Source organism: Scheffersomyces stipitis, chromosome 6 (assembly GCF_000209165.1).
Source record: "Scheffersomyces stipitis CBS 6054 chromosome 6, complete sequence".
In the NCBI taxonomy this organism is placed as follows: domain Eukaryota; kingdom Fungi; phylum Ascomycota; class Pichiomycetes; order Serinales; family Debaryomycetaceae; genus Scheffersomyces; species Scheffersomyces stipitis.
The window spans coordinates 711,937-734,611 of record NC_009046.1 but is presented as its reverse complement, the minus strand read 5'-3'; the positions used below and the strand labels follow the sequence as shown (position 1 = coordinate 734,611).

The following is a 22,675-nucleotide window of genomic DNA, read 5'->3' as shown; positions in this document are numbered from 1 at the left end:
CTTGTATTGTTTTGTATGTCATTATTTTATTGTGTCACTGAAAGCTTGTGCTGGTATGAAAATGCTAACTAAAAGATGTATAGAAAACCTAAATTAAAATTAAAGTCAAAGTGATGAATTAAAAGAAATGAGTATGACATCTGGAGTCCACATGGATTTCCATCTGACTCTTGAATGTGTTCAATTCGTCCTTGATCTGCTGGGCCAATAACGGAGTCAACTGGTTACAAGTGGCAGTGTCGGGGTGTCTGTCGTATTCTTCTCCGTTGTAGGTATCGTACAAGATGATTCTGGAGCTGAAACGAACACCATCCAGTTTCGTAGGAATTCTTGGGCTATTGAATTGCGACTGTGCATTAGAAGTTGGTGAGTTCTTTCTCCATTTTCTTGAAATTATGGAACTGAAAGACTTTGGAGAAGAGTTGGCAGAAGAGTCTGAAATAGAAGGAATCTTGTTGAGAATGAAGTTCTTGGGTGGAGGAGGTAAAACATTAGCATAATTGTAGTTGTAATTATCAGTCGTGGAAACATTCCCAAACTTCTTGCTGTTGATTTTTGGAGGAGATACAGCAACATTGTAGTTGCTTGGAGGTGGAATTACATTTTCCTTTTCCTCTTCTTCGACTTCTTCTACTTCTTCTACTTCTTCTTCATCCTCGATATCTTCTTCTTCAGATGAGGAACCAAATCCACCTCCTACGCCATTACTCGAGGAATCTTCCGCAAATGAAAGGGTGAATGATTGATGGGATTCACTACTTCTGATATCATGCTGCGCAATCTTACCTGCGAAAGCAGGTGGTTTCATACCTCTGAAGGACATCGAGATTGGTCTGTTGTTGAAGACACTTCTTCCATTCTCATCTATGATAGGAGAATTGTTGGATACCTTGTATGCTGCTTCCAAGATAGGAGAAGACTCAAGCAAGCCACGTTCGTTAGTGTATGAAAAGGCATCATTGGCATCGTCTTCTTCCTCTTCACTAGAATGTTCTTCTACTTCAGACTCCTCACCTAAGGAGATCGGAGATCTAGGAATAGACGACGTATGTTGGAATTGTTCCAGTAGAGTTTTCTTTTCCGTGATTTCTGGTGAAGGAGAGAGAGAAGCCCTGAACTTTTCCGAAGTGACATCCATTTCCTGACTCGATGGAGGCGTTATTACTGGTGATTGAATGTTGATTACCGGAGCAGGAGATGGGGAAGTCGATTGAACGCATGGCACTTCAAGAGTCTGTGGAACTGGAGAGTCTACTTGGACTCTTCTTCTTGGAGAAGTTGAAGACTTTGCTGGAGACTCGGGATCCATTTGACGTGGAGAAGTCGAGAAACTGATGTTCTCTACATCGATGAAATCTGTGAATTCCATCAAATCAGTGATGTTAGTATCGTCTCTCAAATCGACTTCGTCGGGAGCAAATGTCGACTGCGGAGCTAGCGGTGGAGTGGCACTCACAGTCGCGACGAAGGCAGCATCAATGGAATTGTTGATATCATTAGCCAAGTTCCTTCTGGAATTTGAGTTCTTCAAGATGCTATTGGAACGGCCAATTCCCGAAGGGGCAGGAGATGATGCGGGGCCGTTGTAGTGGATGACATTTTCATTATTGCCATCATAGTTGATAAACGAGTTTCTCTTGCTGGATTTGATAGACCTCATAGACCTAGACCTTTCCAATGAAACAATACTTTCAACTTCTTGAGCACTTAGAGACTTGGGAAACAAAGCTTCTCCCAATAACTGCTGCGACTTCGATACTTCGTCCCTGACTGAATCGTGCAAATGAATGCCAGAAGCAGGTACCTCAAGTCTCTTTTCTGGAGAGTTTTGAGTGCTATTATATGTAACAACGAAGGGAGAGCCATAGTCTTCACCCACAAGCTTCATTTCCTCGCCAAATCGCGTGTTTTGAAGCTTTGTTGGAGGGTGGAGCAACAAATTATGCTCATCATAAGCTGTTTCCTCGTCGCTGATTGGATCTTCTACAGGAGCAGCAGAATACTCTGGAACAAACTCTGGTATTCTAATTGTAGCAGCTGGTGCTACTGGATGTTGAACTTGGACTTCTTGTATGAGAGGGATATCGATATCCTCGTCGCTGACTTCCCTTATGAAGTTGACGTTCGATATACCGTGTTTAAGAGTCTGTTCGGGATCCGGGCTCAAGCCAGAACCTATGGGCTTTTCCACCTCGACGCTCTTCTTATTAGACTTGGCGCTGATCTTGGGCTTCTTTGAAGCCTGAGATGCCTCGTGTTTATTCTGCTTAGCTTTCAACTTTGTCAAGTTGTCTACCGACTTGTTTTTCTTGAATACGTTCAAGAGTGAGCCGGAAGAGCTCGATGGAGTTGGAACAGAGGGTTTAGGCTTGGTCTTTTCTCCAATTGTAGAGATGTTTGGGGAAGAGTACGACTTTGAACTCAACTTTTTCGGATTAGATGCTGAGTATGTTGCAATGTTGAGATTTATGTTAGGATCATTAAGCAGGTGGTTCTTTGACTTCAGCTTAAATAGAGCCTTGAAGCTGAACTTCTTTGAAGTTGCCGGTTCGGCCGCAAGAGTGGCGGTAGACAGCATTGCCACAGACGGAATATCGCCAACGGTATTGCTTCTACGGTGTGAGGATAGAGCTGGACTAGAGGGGTTTTTGTTAGACGTGAACGGCTTGCTGAGCGAAAGCGAGAAGGCAGAGTTGGATCTGATGTGTGGGGATCGACGGGGTGAAGAAGCGAGTGTCTCTTGAGGATTGGGGGAATCGAGGAGCGAACGAGTTTGAGGAAGAGAAGATTGGGTTTGGTTTAGGTTATTTTGGAGACTTTCGTCTTGTGTTTGACCCAGCTGACTCTCGTGAAATTCTTTGCTTGGCCCGATCCGGCGATTTTTCAGTGCGAAGTCTGGTGGTGGTTGGAGTTGGTGGAGGGCAGGCTTCAGAAGAGGAGCCGGTGGAAGTAGCGAACGAGTACCACTAGTGGAAGTAGCAGTGACAGGAGCAGTTGAAATAGTACTGTTGGTAGAAGAAATAACTCCTTCGCCAGACGGTGTCGTGGAAGCGGGATCGTCGGTGGAGAAATTTTGTGGCTTTTTCGCACCCAAGGATTTATGAGCAAAATTTACTACAGGCTGGATAAAGCGCGGGGCATTGGCTGTTACAGCGTGTGTGTCTGTGGGGGCAGCAGCGGGGATTTGTGCTTTTATGGAATCCAAGGGTTTGACACTTTCGTTTACAATGGGAGCAATTGAACCCTGCGTGACCGTTTCGCTGGTGGTCTTAGCTGTGGTCTCATTAGATGCGAAATTTTCCCGGCTATTTTTATGTCTATTTTTATCGCGAGTCCTGAAATTTTCACTCATATTATCTGGGTAGGAAATATTATTTTTGTGAGTCGTTTTTCTGTAATCAACTCTTTCGCTATCATCCTTGCTGAATCCACTAGCCATAAGAAAACTCTCTCTTTTTGCCTTCTTCGTGCTGCTCGTCTCAGAATTGTCTTCAATATTTATAGTCTGTATATCCTTGTTTCTTTTTGGAGGAATAGTGGTAGATGTAGCATTAGAGGGAGCAGCAGCTTTTGACTCCTCTTCTACCAAGGTGTCGTCCTCCACTTTATGTTCTACTATCTTCAACTGCGGCGAGTTGTAGTAGATGGTCTTGATGTTGTGGAACGTAGCTGGCTGTGCCAACACGGGTGTGTCGTCTGTAGTGTAGCCCGAAGACTCGTCTATAGTTGAAGGATACCGTTTGTGCGAAGTTGTTGTAGACTGGGCCTCTGACTGGGGCTCCACGATCTGGCTCTGGGTGGATCTGGCTGTTTCAAACAGCTGGATGGAATGTACTGAAGGATTGTGCAAAGTGTACTGAGAGCCAAGAGAGACGCCATGGTCTTTTTCGTGGACAAGGCTTTCAGAAGTGGCGACAGTGCTGACTGTGCCAACGGTGCTGGAGACAGTGTTGGCGGTGACCGCAGAAGAGCCTGAGTTGCTTCCATGGCTTGCGTGAGAAGCCTGGAAATGGTTTGTGGGCATTCTTTCAGTGGATAGCAAAGCTGGCAGCTCTTCTGGCTCTTCTTCGATGATGGGAGGAGCTCCTTTAACAGAAGGATAGCCTGAATCGCTTTTGTCATTGAGAATGCTTTCCAAGGCTTTCATGGAAGGAGAGCTTTTCATGAAACCCGTCTTCTCGCTTGGTGATAGCAAAGACTTGTTGAGCGACTTTGACGAAATCAGATTCTTGATATGGATGGAGTTGCGGAAGTTGTTGATGTGTTTGGTGGGGTTGGCCGGACCCGAATAGAAGTTGTCGTTGAGGAGAAACTCCTCGAGGTCGTTGGACATGACTATGGTATGCTGTAACTTTGGGCCCTAGATGAAAGTGAAACTGAAAATTAGCTGAAAGAAGCTGAAAAAAGTTTAGCAAAAAAATTTGGTATGTATGGGATAGATAAAGAGGACAGTAGTCTCGAAGGGAGGTACTTGATTATCAATAATTTGTAAATGTCACTATTATTATAAGTATACAACCATAAGAACAAAAGAATAAATAGATAGGGCGATATCAGAATAACAAAACTGTACCAGCATCAGCTCTTATCCACCTCAAACGACTATATAAACCTCCAGTGTCAAATTCTGAAATTGAAAAGTCAATCGCATCCATGCAGAGCCCTCCTTTCGCTTCGCTACATGACATGCAAACCGTGTAGGTTTTTGCCTAAAGGAGCCAAATGGCCATTGCGCGTCAGCAGAAACACCGATTCTCCCTATATGAACAGCATTGTGTCATATCGAAGCCAGCAACACTGTGGTGTGGAGCGGCGTTCAAGTGGTGATTAACCAAGTCTAGTCCTGTTCCGGTAGCAGAGTTGCACAGTACTAGCGGGCGTGTTGTGGCGAGACCGACGTGTCTGTGCGGTCCTGTGACTTCCCGTATCCCTTGGGGAGGCTGGTCTTGTCAAGGTTGCCGATTGCTAGTCGGGAAACGCGTTATTTCGACAATGGTGTCCAGCTTGTTTCAGGTAGCACTGTACATTCTACAGTCTCACCATTGTCTAGTGAGCCTTGACCATCTGCGATTGGCACTTGTCAACTCCCTACTCGTCTATTGTTGCCGGTGAGATTATCGCTCGCAACAGATCCGGCTATCTCTGCTGTTGGTATGCTATTTGTATTACTCTTATTATACATTATGGTACAGTTTATCTATTCAGTCGTTATGCTTGCGAATTTTCCAGCCGGCGGAAAAAATTTATTAAACATGAAGACGCGTCGCACCACGTCAAGTAAAAATTTATCAACACCCCTGCGCATGCCCGGTGCGTGCAGGACGTGAAAAACGGTGTAGAAGTGCCCTGATGCGAGAATGTGCTAATCTGGTCTCACATACTGCTACAGATTCTTGCTCTATCACCATGCGATTCTGTAATTAGGGGGGGATGTCTTTGTAAATGAAGTTAAGATTCAGATGTCACGCTGAAATCGAGATGAAAAATCCACTTTTCGCAAATCTTTCAGAAGTCTAGATGCAAATACGCCAATCAGCTTCAACATAGATCTAAAACACAATTGAAACCGGGGACGGTCCGTATCGTATTGCAGGCATTCGCAGCAATTGCCACTATCTTGCCTCCTGGTTGCTTGATCCTAGTTTGTCTTTTGGTCCTTTGTCTTCGCTCTCTTCGCTCTCTTCTCTTCTCGTATCTCTACTGTATCACGCAGTCTTTCTTCTTCTTTCTTATGCTGTCCATTCCAAGAGAATGCACACGTTCTGCTTTCAACATTGAACCGGGCATGGTTTTCATAGGGCTGCTCTTTTGGCTATGCGGTACCGAGCCAGCCTGTGTAGTATTAGTTTCTGTAGATGCCAACGATGTAACGCTCGTACTTATAGATGGTCTTTCGTTCATGAGCGAACTCACGCTGGACATGGTCCGGATCTTGTTGAACTCCAGCTCGACCAGCAAATCCAGGGGCAATCTCATTACAGGGTCTACGCCAAATTGTAGCAACGTATTTGCCAAATACAAGTATAGACGGATCCACAACACGGCAAGTTCCTGTGTGAACCTAGTGCCAAATCTCTCCTGAAACGTGAGGATCAATACCTCGCCCATAAGCTCGAAATGGTCACTGCCTATGCCTAATACTCTTGAATGCCTCTTGCCTAGTTTCATCAAGTACTCGTCCATTAAAGTCAAATCCTCAAGCTGGCTAATCGTCATGGCCATCACCCCGGCAAATTGTACAGCCTGGTGTCTGATGGAGGGAAACATTTCTTCGAGATCTGGTTTCAGCATTAACAAATTGTCATAGAACTGACGGCAGAAAAGTGAACTGGCTATAGACAGTGCGGATGTAGCTGGCTGTTTGTGTTTGGGAATTTCCTGCTCAACAGGATATGCGCCAGGAATGTTTCTGAAGGTGCTTTGTTTCTCGATTGGATCGTCGAGAAGCATTTTGTTCCAGGTATATCGGATCAATGATATTTCACTGGTAGTTAGATGCAAAGAAACACGATACTGTGAATGGGCCAAGACATGGTTGAGTGACTCTACAGACTTGCGGGTATCAATTCGTTGGAGAGCATAGTTTGTGGGTTCTTCTTGTATGCTCTCATGGCTAGTGTGCTTGGAGATATTGTTTGTGTATCGATTGAAATGTTCGCCAAAGAGTTTGGGTCTCCCTAGGCTCGACAACCGTGATATGGTGGATTTATTGGAGTAAATGGACACCAGATCCTGAGATTGCATGGCTGAGCGGGTTATCTCTGAATCAAAAATTCGGTTGTAGGGTGAAATTGAAAAATGCCAGGCTCCGGAATTTTATTGCTGACAGGTGGAATTTGGGATAGTAAATACTATTTATACGGCCCAACGATGTCTAGTCTAGTCATAAATCGGTTCTTTCAAATGCAAGTGCCATACATGCAAGATTAAAGAGTGAAAAAAAAAAATCGAACTTATTTAAATTTATAAAGTCACCATTATCACCAGCAAAAGTGGTGTAAACCGAGAAAATAACACTGTAGGAAAATCAAATGTCTTCATCCGTGCCTAACAAAAATAACGGTTGCCTCAGCTGCAATTCTCTAACTAATCACTCTTGACGCTACTACCAATCACGACGCCAATGCAAATCACAGCACTATCGGTCGACAAATTTCTGACCACGCAGGAAAGGCAATAAACCGCCCCATTGTTAACGAAAGGAGACTAAAACCCTCTATCTTTTCCATTTGTATGTTCATGGGTGCCATCGCCCAATGAGGTTAAATTCTACGAGCCTGGACCAGGTGAAAGGGACCTCTTACTGTCTTCGCAGGGAATTTTAGAAAGGTGCTTAAGAATTTCCTCTTTATTGCTTTGACATATTGTTTGAGCCATTGTTGGCGATCTTCCTATTGTTTCTGGCAATGTTCGCTGTGAACTACGCTCCCTACTGAAATTAATTGAACGTGTTGCGTTTTCAGATATTTTACTCTTACGTTTCCAGTAATTTCAGTTCCCAGACCCTCCCACAATGCAGACCCTTTCCCTTCACATTTAGTCTACCCCTGAACCATGTAGGCAATTTTTATTTTAGTTTGCCTTATCAAAAATAACTGAGAGTGCCTACGATGCCTGTGGTTACTTGGGAGCCTATAAAATTAATCTGAATTGCGAGTTGATTCAATTGTGAAGCTGAAATATTGACTCCACAGATTTCTAGAAGACCCTATTGTTCGTGATATTTTCTTAGTGCCTATAAAATATATGATTTTAATTGCCAGGAATGTTCCACCATCGATAAGTTTGTCGTCTTCTCGTTCAGCCATTCGCCTCGTGTGGTAATTTGTAGGAGTCTCCACATTTTCTAGACGGTTGCAATGTGGTATGCAACCAGTATACCATTAGTGGAAATAGTAATTGGTGACAGCAGCCTTACCAGGACATAAGCTCTTAACTGCGGTCAGGTGACCTGCGCGACATTTCTTGAAATATCACCACGACATCTACTAGCTTTTAATAACTAGAATACTACTTTTAGTTTCTCTAATCCTAATTCTTTCCTTGACCGATGTCTCTTGGTGAACAGGTGCACACAAATCTCGTCCACTACAACTTGTGGACAGGTGTGCGGCTACATGACGTGGACGGGGACGTTACTTTCGTTTCAGGGATTCCTCCTTCGAAGCTAAGCTCATCAGATCTGAAAAATCAAAAGGAATGGGTAGTACCACGATCATTAATTCAAAATAGCTCCATCTCTGTTTCCGAGATAGCGAATTGGTTTTCTGCCATAGCGAGATTGGACCAGCAACGGCCCCGTCGTGTAACTATAGGAATCGTCAATGACGATGGCACGATTGTATATTATTTTATTCACGATGGAGTAGTAGAGCCTCGTCAGAATTGATCGTACGACTTCTAAGGGTTGACATAATTTTTGATTTTGTACTTCTAGGTTTTTGATATTTGCAGTTTTTAGACATTTCAAGTGGTGATCTGATCCGATCCGATCTGGAATTAAGGGGCATTGTATATTGGGCATTAATAAATAGGTTATTATCAAGCAACATTAACTATTATAGTATAGTAGCATTAATTACGTGTGAAGGGGGGTATTAATTACGTGAAATCGTAGAGGCTTGAAGATTTGCAGCCGGACCTATTTCTTTTCCGGCGAACGCAGACTGCTGAACGTAACCTTGTTTAGTATGGACTCCGGCTGCAGCGAACGTGGTTGCCGCCGGAAGCGGTAAAATTCATTGGGGTCTTCGTCATTTTCACTATCGCTCATATAGCCACTGTATCTCTTGCTATTTCTTATAGAATCCCTGTCTTGATCTCGCTGTCTGTCAAAAGACAGTTCTGTCGCTGCTAGTGACAATTTATTACGAATAACCAGTCGTGAGCTACTGAAACTGGATGGACGTCTTAAAAGCGAAGCTGAGCCTGTAGTTCTGGAAGTATCAAGCATGTCCGTTACCAACATGTCTTTGGATTGAATCACCGAGTCAGAAGACTCGGTGTCTTCATTAATGTGATCGTAAAATTCGGCCTCTGGTGCCTGGTGATAGAATTGTGGAGTTGACAAGTCGCTATTCGCGTAAAAATGATCGTACTCTCTTTCCTCGTCTGACTCTCCCAAAGCCTCGCTGTGATAATATGCCATATCTGACTGAGGGATCGATCCACGATGATAGATAGAATTGTCAAGAATGTCATCGAGTGTTCGCAGCAGTCGGTTTCTGGATATTCTTCGTGACTTGGGAAGCTTTATCTCATAGTTACTCTGGCATATCTGTCCCAACTTATCAAACTCTAACATGAATTCAAACAAGTCTCCCTCTTTTATCAATTCTGACCCAAAACGGAACTTTTCATACAATTTGATGATTCTTTCTAGATTTGGGATCCTCTCCTTTGAAATTCCATCCACCTCGCTCATGAAAATCTCCTTCAAGTATATGACGATTTCTCGGAACGAAAGGTCCGCAGGAAGATCAACTTGCGTAAATACCTTTCCGTCGTGGCGGAATTTATCGCCCAAACTCCGAATCACATCCTCGTAGTTTGACTCTGGTGGAAGGCGTGATCCTTCGCCTGTAGCTGTTCGTAATCTATTTCTATTCTGCACATACTCTGGAGGTGATACCCCAGGGTAATTTATGACATCTTCGTTGTACAAGGGTCCAGCCTTAACTTTAATCTCACCCACACATTCTCTAAGCTTTTCGTCTATACTCTCAAATACCTCGTCAGGCATGTCGTCTTTGAACGGAATATACACCGACTTTGAAGGGATGTCATTCATCGAAACTCGATACTGATATAATCTCAGAAAGTAGAGAAACAACGCTAAAACAACAAAAACAACACATACAATGATCACGATAAACATTTTGATGCCAGAAAATGACGTTCCGGACGTCTGGACTATCACATCAATGACAGTCACTGCTATGAAGGCTATGGTCAAACAGACAAAGAGAAATAACGAAATGGAGTAGATCCACTGGAAAATCCTTCTGGGTAAATAGAAAATCTTTTTGGCTCTTTCTCTTGGGGCATTGAATGCTGTATAGGTAGTGATCGCTCGGTTCACATGTCTGCTGGATGTAGGGGATACAATACTATCTGAAAAAATAGATTGAGGCTCTTGGAGAGGATGAACTTCGAAATTGAGATCATAGTTCTCCCTTCGACCGGAAACTCGATCCACATCCATTGTGTATAGTTACTGGTTTTAAGGGTATGCTGGTAGCTTTCATATGCTCATCAGTTTTAGTGATGCAAAAGGAATAGGCAGATCAAACATTGAAGATTAGATTGTTAGTTTTGTTATGCTGATTATTTCGAATGCTATCAAATATAGTCACGTGAATTTCTTTAATTGATCGAAAATAAGGTACAGGATTCTGGGTCAAATGTTTATATATGCCCAAGAGAATGGTTGGTATTCAATGGCCATAACTGGTTTAAACGCCGACAAAATTATAGGTCAAGAAGACTGTACTAACCCCATGCGATTCATTCTAGTTTGAACAGAATTAAATAGCTCTCTAGTGATTACTAAAGGTCCAAATCCATTTGCCTATAAAAGTCCACTAAGGAAACAGGATTCTCCCAGATTAGAAGTCAAAATTGCAGCCATCAAATTGACCTCCTCTTCAGCTGATCAAATTCAAGACAAGTTCAAAAATGAATTCATCAAAGTTCAAACTCCAACTGAACGCGAGGTCTTGATGGATGAAACATCAACCTTCATCCTCAGGGGTGAGTTTGATCAGAAGTTCGAAAGGCTTAACGAGTAATGAACGAAAAGTTTAATGAACTAAACAAAACCATTCTGTGCTTACTTAACATGTTCAGTCTAGAGGTGGCTCTAAACAAAGAACCAAAAGAGATAGAAAAGGTTGACGCCACAGACGCTGGTAATGAATCAGATCAAGGCTCGAATTCAGAATCATCGCTGGAGTCTGAAGAAGATCTGCTGGATGATGTTGCGAATGAATTTGGAATCAAAAGATTTAGTATTCCCAGTAAGAAAATTCGAAAATTGGTAAGTCCTGAAATGATTGACCATAAGGAGAAACTTAAGAATTTGCCAAATTTGGATAGTAGTTCGAAAACTATTACCAAATACAGATTGGTACTTGATGAAATATTCGACAGTTTTCCAACATTTAAAAAGATTATTCTTGATGACTTCAATATTGATTCAATAAAGGAAGTCACAATGCTATTAGTTTGTTACAATAAAGCAAGTAAAATATTATTCTACAGATATTTGGCTGATTCAATCAAACGCATATTGATGTCGAAAACAACTAGTGTTATCCATAATGAATCGGGAAAACCTACTTTGAAAGAAATAAACCAATACATTGAAAATAACTATAATGCTTCAGAGGAAATTGTTAATTATTTCAAAGGATTTAGAAAAAATCGAAAGGTTCTTAAAACATCTGACCGCAAACGTAATATTGAACGGTTTAGATCAAAAACCGATCGAAAAATCGACCTGTTCTTCAGAAGAATAGACCCTCGTTATTCCATTGAATACTATCTCTTTGTCGAGTGCAGCAGTGAAGCTAATATAAAAGCCTTGGGTCGAGAATTGAATGAACAATACCAGGCGTATAGAAAGGACCCTTCCAAAGGTGCGGCAAGTATGAGCCAAACTTACAGCAAAATGGGTGCTGACCCTGACTTCACAGAACCATTTTAACCCAACAGCTGATACCTTGCCTTAACCATATATCTAGAATTGACAGTACGAATAGCTTGGTTCTATATGGTAAGAATATATTCAGTAGCTGACTTCGAATTTTTCTATAAATATTTATTTCTATTGGTTTACCGGTTTATTAATATACACTATTATACACTATGCATTGAATGACAGCAACGGCTGCACCCGTTCAAATCGTATGTCACCCGGCTGGTATGTGTCTGATTGCTTTACTAGCGTTACCGACAGTGCCCTTCCCCACCAATTAATATAAAGGTTCCTTATGACAGAGTGGGAGTCGTATACATTGATATAGTCCAGACTCGGGTGTTTATGAACATAGTTCAAGTACTCTCTGGTGGTGATGTTATTTGATGTGAGAAACAAGTGAAATACCAAAAGAAGCAATGGGTATACCACACTGAGGCAGCCATAAATAGCTAGCAAGAGACTAACGGGGTGTTCCCTGATAGACTGGTGAAAACTATGCACAGAAGAATTGTCTACAAGTCTATAATGGAACACCTCTACAAACGAGATCACTATCAACAATCCAGCCGCTGTTACAGATGTCAATAGGAACCACAAAAAGTACTTGTAGGTGCGCCAGCCCACACAATTGTTCAAAAATACGCAATGGTGGTCATGGTTGATTATACAACAATTACACACCGAGCAATGACTAGTTCGTGGAGGCCGCCATATATGGCATGTTGAACAGTATTTTACTGTCACTCCATCGTTTCCATAATGGTACGGCAAAGTCACGGTGTAAAAGTATTCTTCTGGAGCCTGGGCTATTTGCGAGTGGGTAATCTTCGAAGGTAGGTGAATATTTCGAGGAACGATGCCCGGGTCTGCCACGGCTGCCGTGATAAAGAACGACATCGACAATAGCCAAAAATAGACAAATAAGATTACCAAAGACGGACTCACGTGTCTCCATGTCCATTTGGCATCAAACACTAGAAAGAGCACCATGGGTACAATCAATATTATGATACTCATGACATTTATAGGTTTCCTTCGGATTGTACGCCATCTTCCACCGAGCAAATATATGTATGGGACATTTTGATGACGCAGCGCCTGGTAGTTTTTCTTCGGTTGGTTTTCTTTGTCGTAGAGTTCATATTTGTCGATGATGTTTGGGTCTGTGACAAGCCAATTAGTAATGAACCGGTAGACAAACGGTAGTTTCCTGGTTTGGACATCCGACGTGACTTCCATAGACAGCATCCGGCTCATTCTTGCCGAATGCCGATACAACTGATATGAATTCGCCTGATGATATCCGGTTGCTAGGGAAAGAGAGTTGGTTGTGTTATCTATAAAATCTGAATAAGTAGCATTTGACACTTCTTCAGATTACGTAAGTTTATTGTAATTTTGGCGCTTAAAGCTTGAGCAGGTTATGTAATTTTTTTATACTGTTGCGCTTTTTAACTATGAGAAGTTCAAAACTATTTCCATCTCTTTATTGCGATGTCCTCACGACTGAAATGTTCCGAAGTCAAATAACACATATATGCAAACGAACACCAGTAGGTGGTTCTGTGCGATTCGGGCTTTCTTTTCTGAGACCCATACGACACAATGTGGTGATTCAAACCCGGAACTTGAATCTTTCTCCTAGTGCACTTGGAGCAGTGAAGAATTATGGGTTTGTTATAAATTTGATTGCCGGAGCGTATATCGGTGGCTTACTTGTCTCGTTTGGGCTGTTATACTTCATGTATCATGATGCTAATGAGAGACAAAACATCCCATTTGAATTGAGCTTCAAAGATCAGATAACGGCTGTGAAAGCCATTAACAAAGACGACGTCTTGAAGAGTCCACGATATGCTGTCAAGCACTACCGTAGGCTTTTAATTGAGATGGCTAAAAAGGAAAATCCTAATCTTGAATTTGATGAAGAATCTGACGAAAACAGATACGAAGTTCCTATCCTCGATTCCAAAACGTTGGTATACAAGAAGTCCAGCAGTTTCTCAAACTTCTATATAGACATTGTGATGAGATATGCACGAGCCCTTTTAGCCAAAGGGCAGTTGGAAGCTTCTGTGTACGTTTTGAGAAAAATTATCGACGACGACGAGATCTTTTACAAGCTTGGAGACGCCGAAAGACTTTCTCAATGTTGTAGACTCTTAACAAGAGTGTTTCCCGACCCGCAAGTAAAGGTAGCGTATCTCCAAAGATCGATCGATATGTTGACTTTAACATTTTCGTCCATGAATTTGAACGAAGACTTCTTGCTTCAAGAGAATTCAAAGCTCACAGACGAGTTGTTGAACTGTCTCAACGATCTTGCCTTTACCATGGCTAAAATCAGTAGTGTTTCTGGAGTCTCCAAGAGCGATAAAAAGGACTTATTGACGAAATCTTTGAACATCTATTTGGCCAATATTAAGAAATTGACCGAGATAAAGGATAAATCGGAGCGTGGAGAACTTGTTCAAACAGTATATCCTCTCTTCAACTGCGACGAGAACAATGTAGATATTTCCATTTACGAAATCAAAGCCCATATCAGTGAGATTATGTGGGCCAAAGGGTTCAAGAAGAATGCCGTGTCCTGGAGTGAGGATATTGTAGAGCACTTGTACTTTGATCATAATACAACGGCAAGGGTCTCGATCCTTTTGTACAATGTGTTGAACAACCTCGTCAATATGTATGATGGCTTGAAGGATGTGACGTCGAGACGAAGATGTGAAAAATTAATTGATGAGTTGGTGGTTTTCAACGAAGACAGTCAGGGTTGGTACGACAGTGTGATCAATAGGTTCTCAAAAATCATCTACAACCGAGGTCCGTTGGGTATTATCGAGAAGCCGTTGCTCGAACGTTTTGGAAGCCCTAAGAGATTGCCAGAGATCGAAGAGTTTGAAGAAGAAGATGTAGAGTGAGAGAAAAGCAAAAATGGCTGCAAGATTAGAGTTGCGCCGCGCAGAAGCAACAGCAGGATGTTGCATAATTGCAGCAAAAGGACATGATTAATGCAAAGAGGTAAGTAGGTGTATCGTTCAGTGAAGTCAATAATGTACATAGTCAAGACGTGATATACCTGTGCCGTATGCTCTGTAATTTACATTCCATATAATCTTCATAATTCTATGCATACATAATGTAATCTGTATACCACCTAATTTCACTCTCGAAAAACCTATAAAATCTGTGCAATAACATCACACCCATCACGTTATCTATTTTATCTCCATTCCCTTTCTACCAATACGCTGATACACACGGATGCTTCATATATGCTGGCATATCAGTTTATCAGGTCTTCTGAAACTTCATTTCGCAACCATGCCTGCACATTACCCAGCCAATCAAAAGCAGTTTAGTGGTAATAGCGTGAAAGTCCGGGGAGCGCACAAAAAGTCCCTAACAAATTCTACCAAAAATACACTACAGAAAGTGAAATATTCCTTCGTTTTTTCTCCTGATCGTCACTGTCCCCACACAATATTCATATACAGCCATGTTGTCGTTGACTTCCCGTATCGGGCTCCTGAGCTCCAGAACAATCCTCTCTAGCCAAACAGCTGCATTGTTCAGACCAATCTTGATCAGAGGCATCAAGACCATCCCTCAACCTCCGGGCTTTATTGTGGGTACCGTCAACGATGCCTACGTGCCTCCTCCACCCCACAAGCTTGAAGGCTCGTTGCACTGGACTTCAGAAAGACTTGTTGCTATCGGCATGGTACCATTGGCGTTGGCTCCATTCATCACCGGTACTTCGTCGGTGATTGACTCTACCTTTTCTGCCTTATTGTTGTACCACTGTTACGCTGGTTTCCAGTCCTGTATCATCGATTATATCCCAAGAAGAGTTTACGGCCCATTACACAACTACGCAATGTACTTGTTGACATTCGGAACCGGTGTCGCCGGCTACGGTTTGTACCAGATCGAGTCCAAGGAAGACGGTGTCGCCGGCATCATCTCCAAGGTCTGGAAGGCTTAGAACTGTTGTGGTTCTTGCCGGTCAGAGACCCCAATGCATTCTGGTGATCACATAATATGAAGACTTAACTGACACTAACGTAATTGCTATATGTAAACGTAACTTCGACATTGTTCGCCAAGTGGTGCTTCCACATCCAAAGCATATTCATCAATTTTGACTATTTATTTATTTACTGAATCCATAACGTATTCTTCTTTGCTAGAATTATTTGTAGATGTTATCAGACTGCTTCTCTGTCGTCGACACATGTTTTGATTAGTATATCTCTGATTACTGGGTATTTCTTCCAGTCTCCTATTCTTCAATTTTAGCTTCCATGTAAATGTTTCTTTTGTGATAATATGTACTGTTCTATCTACCATATCTTACTTAATTTTGATATCCATGTCTATAATTTCACCGCATATCCTATGTTGTCTGGTCTGGTGTCTTTCGTTTCCGAGTATTTGTGCAATCCAATTCCTCATTCGGAACGACCAATGTGATATCATCGACCTCTATTACCTCGTACTCCTGTCTCAATGGAACAAGTTTTGTACTATACCATTCCGAAAGTGTTTCAGCCGCTATGGCTACACTTCTTTTTGCTACATCTTGTTCCGTTAGCACCAATAACGAGTGCAATGCTGGAGAGTACGAATCTCTCAATACATGAGCTTTAACAATATGTATGGTTCTGTTTTCGTCGTCGACTTTTGCCAGCAAAATCCCATCGTCAACCATCGAAATCAACACCTCCTCAAATAGAAGTTCATTTTCTATGTCTCCACTGTTATCACTTAGTTTCAAAAGCTCTAGTCCACCTGCCAATCCGTACTCTTTGTTCTCTAAAAGTTGTTCGATGTTCAATACAAACTTCTCGTAGTCGTTAGAAACTGAAATCACTGTCAACCTCAAAAGCTTCAACAATAACTCTCTGTCACTTGGTATATCTAAGTAGCTCAGTTTGTACTTGAAATAATCCTCAAAAGTACCAAAACAAAACAACTCCAAGGTATTCATTTCCTGATCAGTAACATTCTTGAAATAGTCATTTTGGTTATTTTCAATCTTCATCAACTCTGGTAAGTAGCTCAATCTCAGTGGATCTCTCAATAGAGCCAACACGCCTTCCATGTTATTCTATTTAATGAGTTCTTTACGTTTAAATTATTGTATAAATATGTATTAAAAGATGAATCGAATCTCTAAATCTCTCCATAAATATAAAATCATATCTGGAGACGACGTCCTGCAGGTTGCTAACCCTATATCGGACAAGGTAGATTTCATTTAAAGATATGGTCATTCTACCTCCTGTCATTAGTAGAAACTTTTCTAGCTCACATGTGGATTCTCAACCTTATAATTCTATCAAACCTCTCAAGCGAAAATACCTTTGAGTTTTTAGCTGATTTAGCTAAAATTTCATCCCTCAGCCCTTTTCACTCATTTAGCTTGATCCAAATTGCACGGTTTACTATCTAGTTACATTGTAGTTCATATCCCGTACAAACCACTCTAGTTAGTGACTCTGCGTATAAAGTAACCCAAGATAAGAGCAGAAACTGCTATGGCTATAGTCTGAGTTCTCGCTTTAGCATCGCTTTCAAAAGTTTCATGCTTATCTCTACTCTCCGTAGTAGACATTTCTTTGCTTTCTTCAATTACTTCATCGGTAGAGAAAACAGTCTCAGCTTCAGAAGAAGTTTCAATCAGATGTTCTTCTTGTTCCAGATTCAGATCAGGCTCCGAATTCTTCTGAGGCAGCGACAAGTCTGTTATGTTTTTGTTCAGTTGTTCTTCGTTGTCTGAAATTGGTGGAGTCAATTCATTCATGCTACTGTGCTCTGACACGTTATTTCTTCCAGCTCCACTACTATAGCCTGTAGAACTAGCTGAGCCATTGCCGTATATCTCTCTCCCCGAAGATCCGTTAATAGTGGCATTCTCCATCATGAACTCACTGAGACTGTCGTGAATACTACTGTTACTGATGCTGCTGCTGTTACTATGAACCGGTCTGATTGGCGAATGAGAACTTCGATCAATAGCGTTACTGTTGCTATTATTAAAAAGAGTTCCATGAGAAAACCTGAACTCCTTTTCTCTTAGCAATATGTTTTCATTAGAAGCTTCCTTGCTTCGTTCATGAGCATCTCTCACTGGTGCTGGGGTATCCTGTTTGTGTTCTGGATGTATGTACGTTCTCGTCTCCTTCTGTTTGGCTTTCATTTGTGAAATCTGCTGCTTCAAGTCTTGAAGCTCTTGCCTTCGATCTTGTTTCTCTCTTTCGCGTTGTGCTTCTAACTCTCTGATAACCTCTCTTTCCTTTTCGACTTCAAGCTTGAGTTCTTCTTTTTTATCCTTGATCTCCTGGATCATCTTGTTCAAATTATCTTTCTCTTTGTCAGTTGCTTTCAATCTCTTTTGTAGAGTCTCTAGCTTCTTTGAGCTTTCATCCTCCAAAAGTTTGAATTTTTCTTTTACTTTCTGGTGCCCGATCTTTTCTTTCTTGAGATCATTCTGGATTGTGAGCAAACTTTTCTTGAACAGCAGCTCCAAGTACTGTGAGTTTATTTCCTCTAGTCGTGAATGGTAATTAGTGAAAAAATGCTCCAAGCTGATGAGTGAGTTGTTTTGCTGTTTAATCCTGACCAGGCTGGAGACCAATATGTTTACGATGCTTTCTAGTGTGGTCGTGTTCGTTATTTGGGAATTGTTGTAGATGCCGGAGTTCGTAGCTGAATACAACCCAAGTAGGTTGTCTTCCAAATTGGGATTGATATCGCCAAACAAGGCATTGTCAAAAGTCATGTCTTCTGACGAGCTTTTGGTGTTATTCGATGTCTCAGGATTAGACATCTGGCGATATATGTCTTCTATGAAGCTCAAGTGCTTAAATTCCGGAGTGTCGAGAGCCTCAGATCTATTCAAAAAGAGATTGGATGACATGTCGTTCTTGCTATTGGTGTTGAAGCTTAATCCTGAAGTCGAATTTGGGATAACGCTGATGTTGTCGATCTTCAAGCTGATCTGCTTATGGGTGGACTCAGCCTGGACGTTGAAACCGAGACATACGATATCACCCATCTTGATCTCTACTGGTTCATGAGTCAAACGCAACTCATTGAGATACGTCCCGTTGGAAGAACCCAAGTCCTGGAGCATCAACTTTCCGTTAGATGGATCTATATAGATCTGGGCATGATTTCTACTCAAGACTCGTGAATCAAAGTATCCATTCGTTACATCTGGCTTATGTTTGGTTCCTGTAGGTCTCCCTAGTTTAGTTGTTTCAGGAAAAGTAGACACTGGCAAGTGTTTCTTGGTGAAAGTGTCGTTGAGTGGAAGTAACGTTACGTAGTATTGGACCAGTGTCCGTTTTCTGGGGTTCTCCCGTTGACGGGCCAATGAAGATGACGAAGGGGATGAAGTCGAAGAAGCAGAAGGTGACGAGGAGGCCGCTTTGGGCATTGCAATCACTTGTGACTGTGAATTGGACCGTTTTCTGCCCACTACACCAGCATCTTTGGCAGAATTCGGTGATGAAGAAGCAGAATGGAATGAGGATGAAGCTGAAGACTGATGTAAAATCGGATCCAACGAAATCAAACGAGGAGACGAAGAATTGGAAAGGCCAGAAGAATTTGAATTTGAATCGTCAAGTGGATAAAGCATGCTATGGTCTTCGTGGTGGTTGGTGGAGGGAAAGGGTTGTGACACCTCCAATTGTAAGGGGATGTCTGTCATATTGATGTAGACTATGTTATAGGGATGGTATTATGTGATGATATGTATAGATGAATTGAATATGAAATGAAGATGTTGGTATTATACTGTTGTAGTTGTAGTTGTTCTTGAAATTGTTATTAGTTATTATGGTTGTTGAATACTTGTTACTATATTGTGGTTGTGAGTAAATGTGAAAACGAGAAATTCAACCGATTCGAATTTCTTAACTATAAGAAGAGTAAGATTGGACAAAGAACGAGACTATCCACACATAGACTCTCAAAGCTAATCCACTATGGCAAGAGATCCACTGCTACAAGATCAAAATGAAACCAGAATTCACAGCGTTTCGAAAAAAAGAGTCGTATATTCTTTAAATTTTAGTTAGTAGCGTGTTGTTAGTATGAGGAGAAGAATCGGCTACTGATTATTGCTATGCTGATGTCAGCGCTTATGTCAGTGCGAAAGCATATAAACAAACATTAAATTGTCACTTTCAGAAAAGTAGAGCTACGAGATTGCTGGCACAGACGTTTTTCGTTATTCAAAGACATTGTCATACTCGGTGGAGAATCCTACAGGTGGGTATTGTGCACTGGCATTTTCATACAAATCATATTACAAATTCGTACTGTATTCGTAAGAAAGCACTAATCAGACATTCGTTAAATCATTAAATCATCAAATCACTAAATCATCAAATCATAAAATCACCGGCAATTATACACATATACTGCTTCTATCTCTACAGCCTTTGTCTTGTTGATCCCATCTCAGCTCAATTATATATCACGTTTTGTTTATCATGTCTCATCCTTACAATAGTCTCGCCAACTGCATTGGGTCACTCCGAGAATCGGTCAATCTTCTCGATGACTCACTCAAAACCCTCGTGGATACTACCAGCGATATACCGCGTGTTCGAAATGTAATTCTCACCCGACGTGTGTTTGGTTTGATTCCAGAATCGGATCTCAACAATGCCAAACAGAGCTTCAAAAACGAAGTCGAACCACAGTTGGATATACTAATGGTAAAAATTGACAGATCGCTACAAAGACTTCATAGAAGACAAACAAATCTCCAGAACAAACGTGATTTGCAAGCAGTGCGGCTTTCCGGAGCTTCAAAGAGAGATTCAGTAATTGACCTCCCTCTAAACAGGATATCTAAGGACGTAGACGAGTTGAAGCTCACGAGACTCAAATTTCTCCACAATAAGAAGGAACGACTCAAGTACAGTTTGTCACGGTTGAATCTCCAGGAGCAGCGCACGAGATTGAGTTTCCCGCCATTGCCGCATCCTCTGAACGAACAATAGTGGTGCCATCTTGTAGCAGAGAATGAAATCTAGGCGTATTGGTGCATTCACATAGGTAGGTTATGGGCATGGGTATACATCGTCTTTTGTTATTCTAAGTTGTACAGGGAAGGAGAGTTCTTTTATACTGGAATCGTTTCTATTACGTATGAATAGTCTAGTAGTAGTATAGGCTCGTTACACAACCTTCAACTGAACTAGTTAGGTGTTGTATTTTTGTATCTTAGTTAATGTATTTTAAAGCTGCAATCACAGAGCTAACTGCACAAGGTGAATAGAAAGTAACTTGTGGTCACATTAGGATTCCTTGAAGACTCTTCTACTTCTTTCCATAAGAACTCTATTCTCATTGACATTAGTTGGGAGATGCCGAAATGGCTGCGAAAACGAGAACCCAATAGATTACCACAAATTACAAACACACAATTTTTCATAATTTATTTCCACATTTAGTCCCTCTATTCCCTATATACTGCAAAATTATCCTCTAGTAAAGTCCATTCAGTAACAGCATAGTTAATCTTTATGGAATCGACTTTATCTCTAGAAGGTCGAAACATTCCTACCGCCTTATATTTATTATCACGTGCTTTTCTTCCATGTGATCTAACAGGCGTGATTTGACGCACATGATTGCCGAACATTTCATCCAGGGATGACTGGATATTTTGAACAGCCTCTTTTCTGTTGCGTAACACATACCAACTATCAGGACAAGTTGAAAGTGACAAGATGAAGTTAAATGCCGTTTTTCTGTTAGCATCGCTTGTGGCTGTAGTAGCCAGCAAGAATGTCGTCAAACCAGAAGAGTTCTTCAATATTGCATTGGAAAATGGAGCTCCCCAGAAGAGAGACGCTAAAAATGTCGTTAGCTTGGAGGATTTGAAAATCGCTTTAGAGAACGAATCACCAAAGAAAAGAGAGGCTAAGAACGTTATCAATCTAGACGATTTGAAAATCGCTTTGGAACACGAAACTATTCAAAAGAGAGAACCCAAAAATGTCATCAACTTGAACGATTTCAAGATTGCTTTGGAAGAAACCAAAAGCACTAAGTCTAAGAGAAAGTACGTTTTTGACTTGGCTTCGTTCCAGCAGGCTGTTTCCAAAGAAGGACAGGATAAGCGTGAAGACGTGCAGCTCTTTTTCAAGATCGATCTTGAAGACAGTAAGCAGAACATATTGCAATCGGTGTTACCTTTAATTAAGGATATCTCCATTATGTCCGGTTATATTCGTGATAACGAACAGATTTCTGCAAAGACCGAGTTGACCAATGAAACAATGATCATCATTGCTCCTTCCAACGATGCCATTTCCAATAAGTTGGAAGGTTATAAGCCATGGGAGTTCCCTAGACCTATTGTGGATTCTGATGACGAGACCGTAGAAAAGATCTTGAAGTACAATTTGAATAGCTTCTTGAGTCACCACATCGTAGTCAATTTCGAGGAGAACTTGCAGATAGAAAATGAAACCAGAACTATCCTCACTAAACTCATGAACGGTGATTCTATTAGAATCAAACAGGATCAAGTCACCGATGAATTTGCTGTTCAATTAGAATCAAAGAAGGGTAAGACCCAGAACTGGATCAGGGTTGAGTCAGTTAAACAAGTTGATAACGGATTTATATTTGTTATTGACGAAACTTTGGTAAAACCTTGAGATTGTTTTGCATTGGGTTATTTTCATTGGTTAGAGGTTTATTTTAGTTTCGTATTTTATTCTGTTTATTTCTATTTATTTCTTGTAGCACATAGTTGCTGCTCTATCTCGATTGTTATGATACATTTATAGTGAATCTACGTTGTTCTGGTAAATTATAAGCAATTTAGTAATTTAGTCTTCCTATATATATTTCTTATAGAATCGTTCAATGTCTTAATCTATAACGCTTGTAGCCCTTTAGACTGCTATAATGTCTCCGGATAGAACGTTTGTT

At 41.3% G+C, this 22,675-nt stretch overlaps 12 protein-coding genes across 12 annotated transcripts; 6 read left to right on the top strand and 6 right to left on the bottom strand. All coding sequences in view use genetic code 12, as the record gives it.

Annotated features, from left to right (window-relative positions):
• Positions 1-8: 8 nt before the first annotated feature.
• On the bottom strand, positions 9-4,578 carry BNI4 (bud neck involved protein). The gene has a single exon (XM_001385459.1). The coding sequence runs from the start codon at positions 4,331-4,333 to the stop codon at positions 119-121; it is 4,215 nt and encodes a 1,404-aa protein (XP_001385496.2). The 5' UTR covers positions 4,334-4,578; the 3' UTR covers positions 9-118.
• A 1,119-nt stretch (positions 4,579-5,697) lies between these two features.
• Positions 5,698-6,744, bottom strand: PICST_32831 (hypothetical protein; the record flags this gene model as incomplete). Its single annotated transcript, XM_001385458.1, has 1 exon — positions 5,698-6,744. One exon carries the CDS (start codon positions 6,742-6,744, stop codon positions 5,698-5,700), a length of 1,047 nt encoding a protein of 348 aa, XP_001385495.2.
• Positions 6,745-8,050: 1,306 nt separating this feature from the next.
• On the top strand, positions 8,051-8,389 carry PICST_61790 (predicted protein; the record flags this gene model as incomplete). The annotated part of the gene is made up of 1 exon (XM_001385806.1): positions 8,051-8,389. One exon carries the CDS (start codon positions 8,051-8,053, stop codon positions 8,387-8,389), a length of 339 nt encoding a protein of 112 aa, XP_001385843.2.
• A 252-nt stretch (positions 8,390-8,641) lies between these two features.
• PICST_32829 (predicted protein) lies at positions 8,642-10,204 on the bottom strand (the record flags this gene model as incomplete). Its single annotated transcript, XM_001385457.1, has 1 exon — positions 8,642-10,204. One exon carries the CDS (start codon positions 10,202-10,204, stop codon positions 8,642-8,644), a length of 1,563 nt encoding a protein of 520 aa, XP_001385494.2.
• A 636-nt stretch (positions 10,205-10,840) lies between these two features.
• PICST_32828 (predicted protein) lies at positions 10,841-11,707 on the top strand (the record flags this gene model as incomplete). Its single annotated transcript, XM_001385805.1, has 1 exon — positions 10,841-11,707. One exon carries the CDS (start codon positions 10,841-10,843, stop codon positions 11,705-11,707), a length of 867 nt encoding a protein of 288 aa, XP_001385842.2.
• Positions 11,708-11,866: 159 nt separating this feature from the next.
• On the bottom strand, positions 11,867-12,940 carry PICST_32827 (predicted protein; the record flags this gene model as incomplete). The annotated part of the gene is made up of 1 exon (XM_001385456.1): positions 11,867-12,940. One exon carries the CDS (start codon positions 12,938-12,940, stop codon positions 11,867-11,869), a length of 1,074 nt encoding a protein of 357 aa, XP_001385493.2.
• A 350-nt stretch (positions 12,941-13,290) lies between these two features.
• PICST_62527 (predicted protein) lies at positions 13,291-14,625 on the top strand (the record flags this gene model as incomplete). Its single annotated transcript, XM_001385804.1, is given in 2 exon segments — positions 13,291-14,050; positions 14,063-14,625. Coding segments are annotated over 2 exon segments (1,323 nt in total), but the record flags the coding sequence as incomplete, so codon positions are not given.
• Positions 14,626-15,190: 565 nt separating this feature from the next.
• Positions 15,191-15,895, top strand: SDH4 (succinate dehydrogenase membrane anchor subunit). Its single transcript, XM_001385803.1, has one exon. The coding sequence runs from the start codon at positions 15,204-15,206 to the stop codon at positions 15,690-15,692; it is 489 nt and encodes a 162-aa protein (XP_001385840.2). The 5' UTR covers positions 15,191-15,203; the 3' UTR covers positions 15,693-15,895.
• Positions 15,896-16,016: 121 nt separating this feature from the next.
• PICST_68080 (predicted protein) lies at positions 16,017-16,833 on the bottom strand. The gene has a single exon (XM_001385455.1). The coding sequence runs from the start codon at positions 16,809-16,811 to the stop codon at positions 16,104-16,106; it is 708 nt and encodes a 235-aa protein (XP_001385492.2). The 5' UTR covers positions 16,812-16,833; the 3' UTR covers positions 16,017-16,103.
• A 1,169-nt stretch (positions 16,834-18,002) lies between these two features.
• PICST_11073 (predicted protein) lies at positions 18,003-19,196 on the bottom strand (the record flags this gene model as incomplete). Its single annotated transcript, XM_001385454.1, has 1 exon — positions 18,003-19,196. A coding segment is annotated over one exon (1,194 nt), but the record flags the coding sequence as incomplete, so codon positions are not given.
• A 1,018-nt stretch (positions 19,197-20,214) lies between these two features.
• PICST_73482 (predicted protein) lies at positions 20,215-20,989 on the top strand (the record flags this gene model as incomplete). Its single annotated transcript, XM_001385802.1, has 1 exon — positions 20,215-20,989. One exon carries the CDS (start codon positions 20,215-20,217, stop codon positions 20,728-20,730), a length of 516 nt encoding a protein of 171 aa, XP_001385839.2.
• A 459-nt stretch (positions 20,990-21,448) lies between these two features.
• Positions 21,449-22,550, top strand: PICST_84683 (hypothetical protein). The gene has a single exon (XM_001385801.1). It carries the CDS (start codon positions 21,463-21,465, stop codon positions 22,396-22,398), a length of 936 nt encoding a protein of 311 aa, XP_001385838.2. The 5' UTR covers positions 21,449-21,462; the 3' UTR covers positions 22,399-22,550.
• Positions 22,551-22,675: the final 125 nt, after the last annotated feature.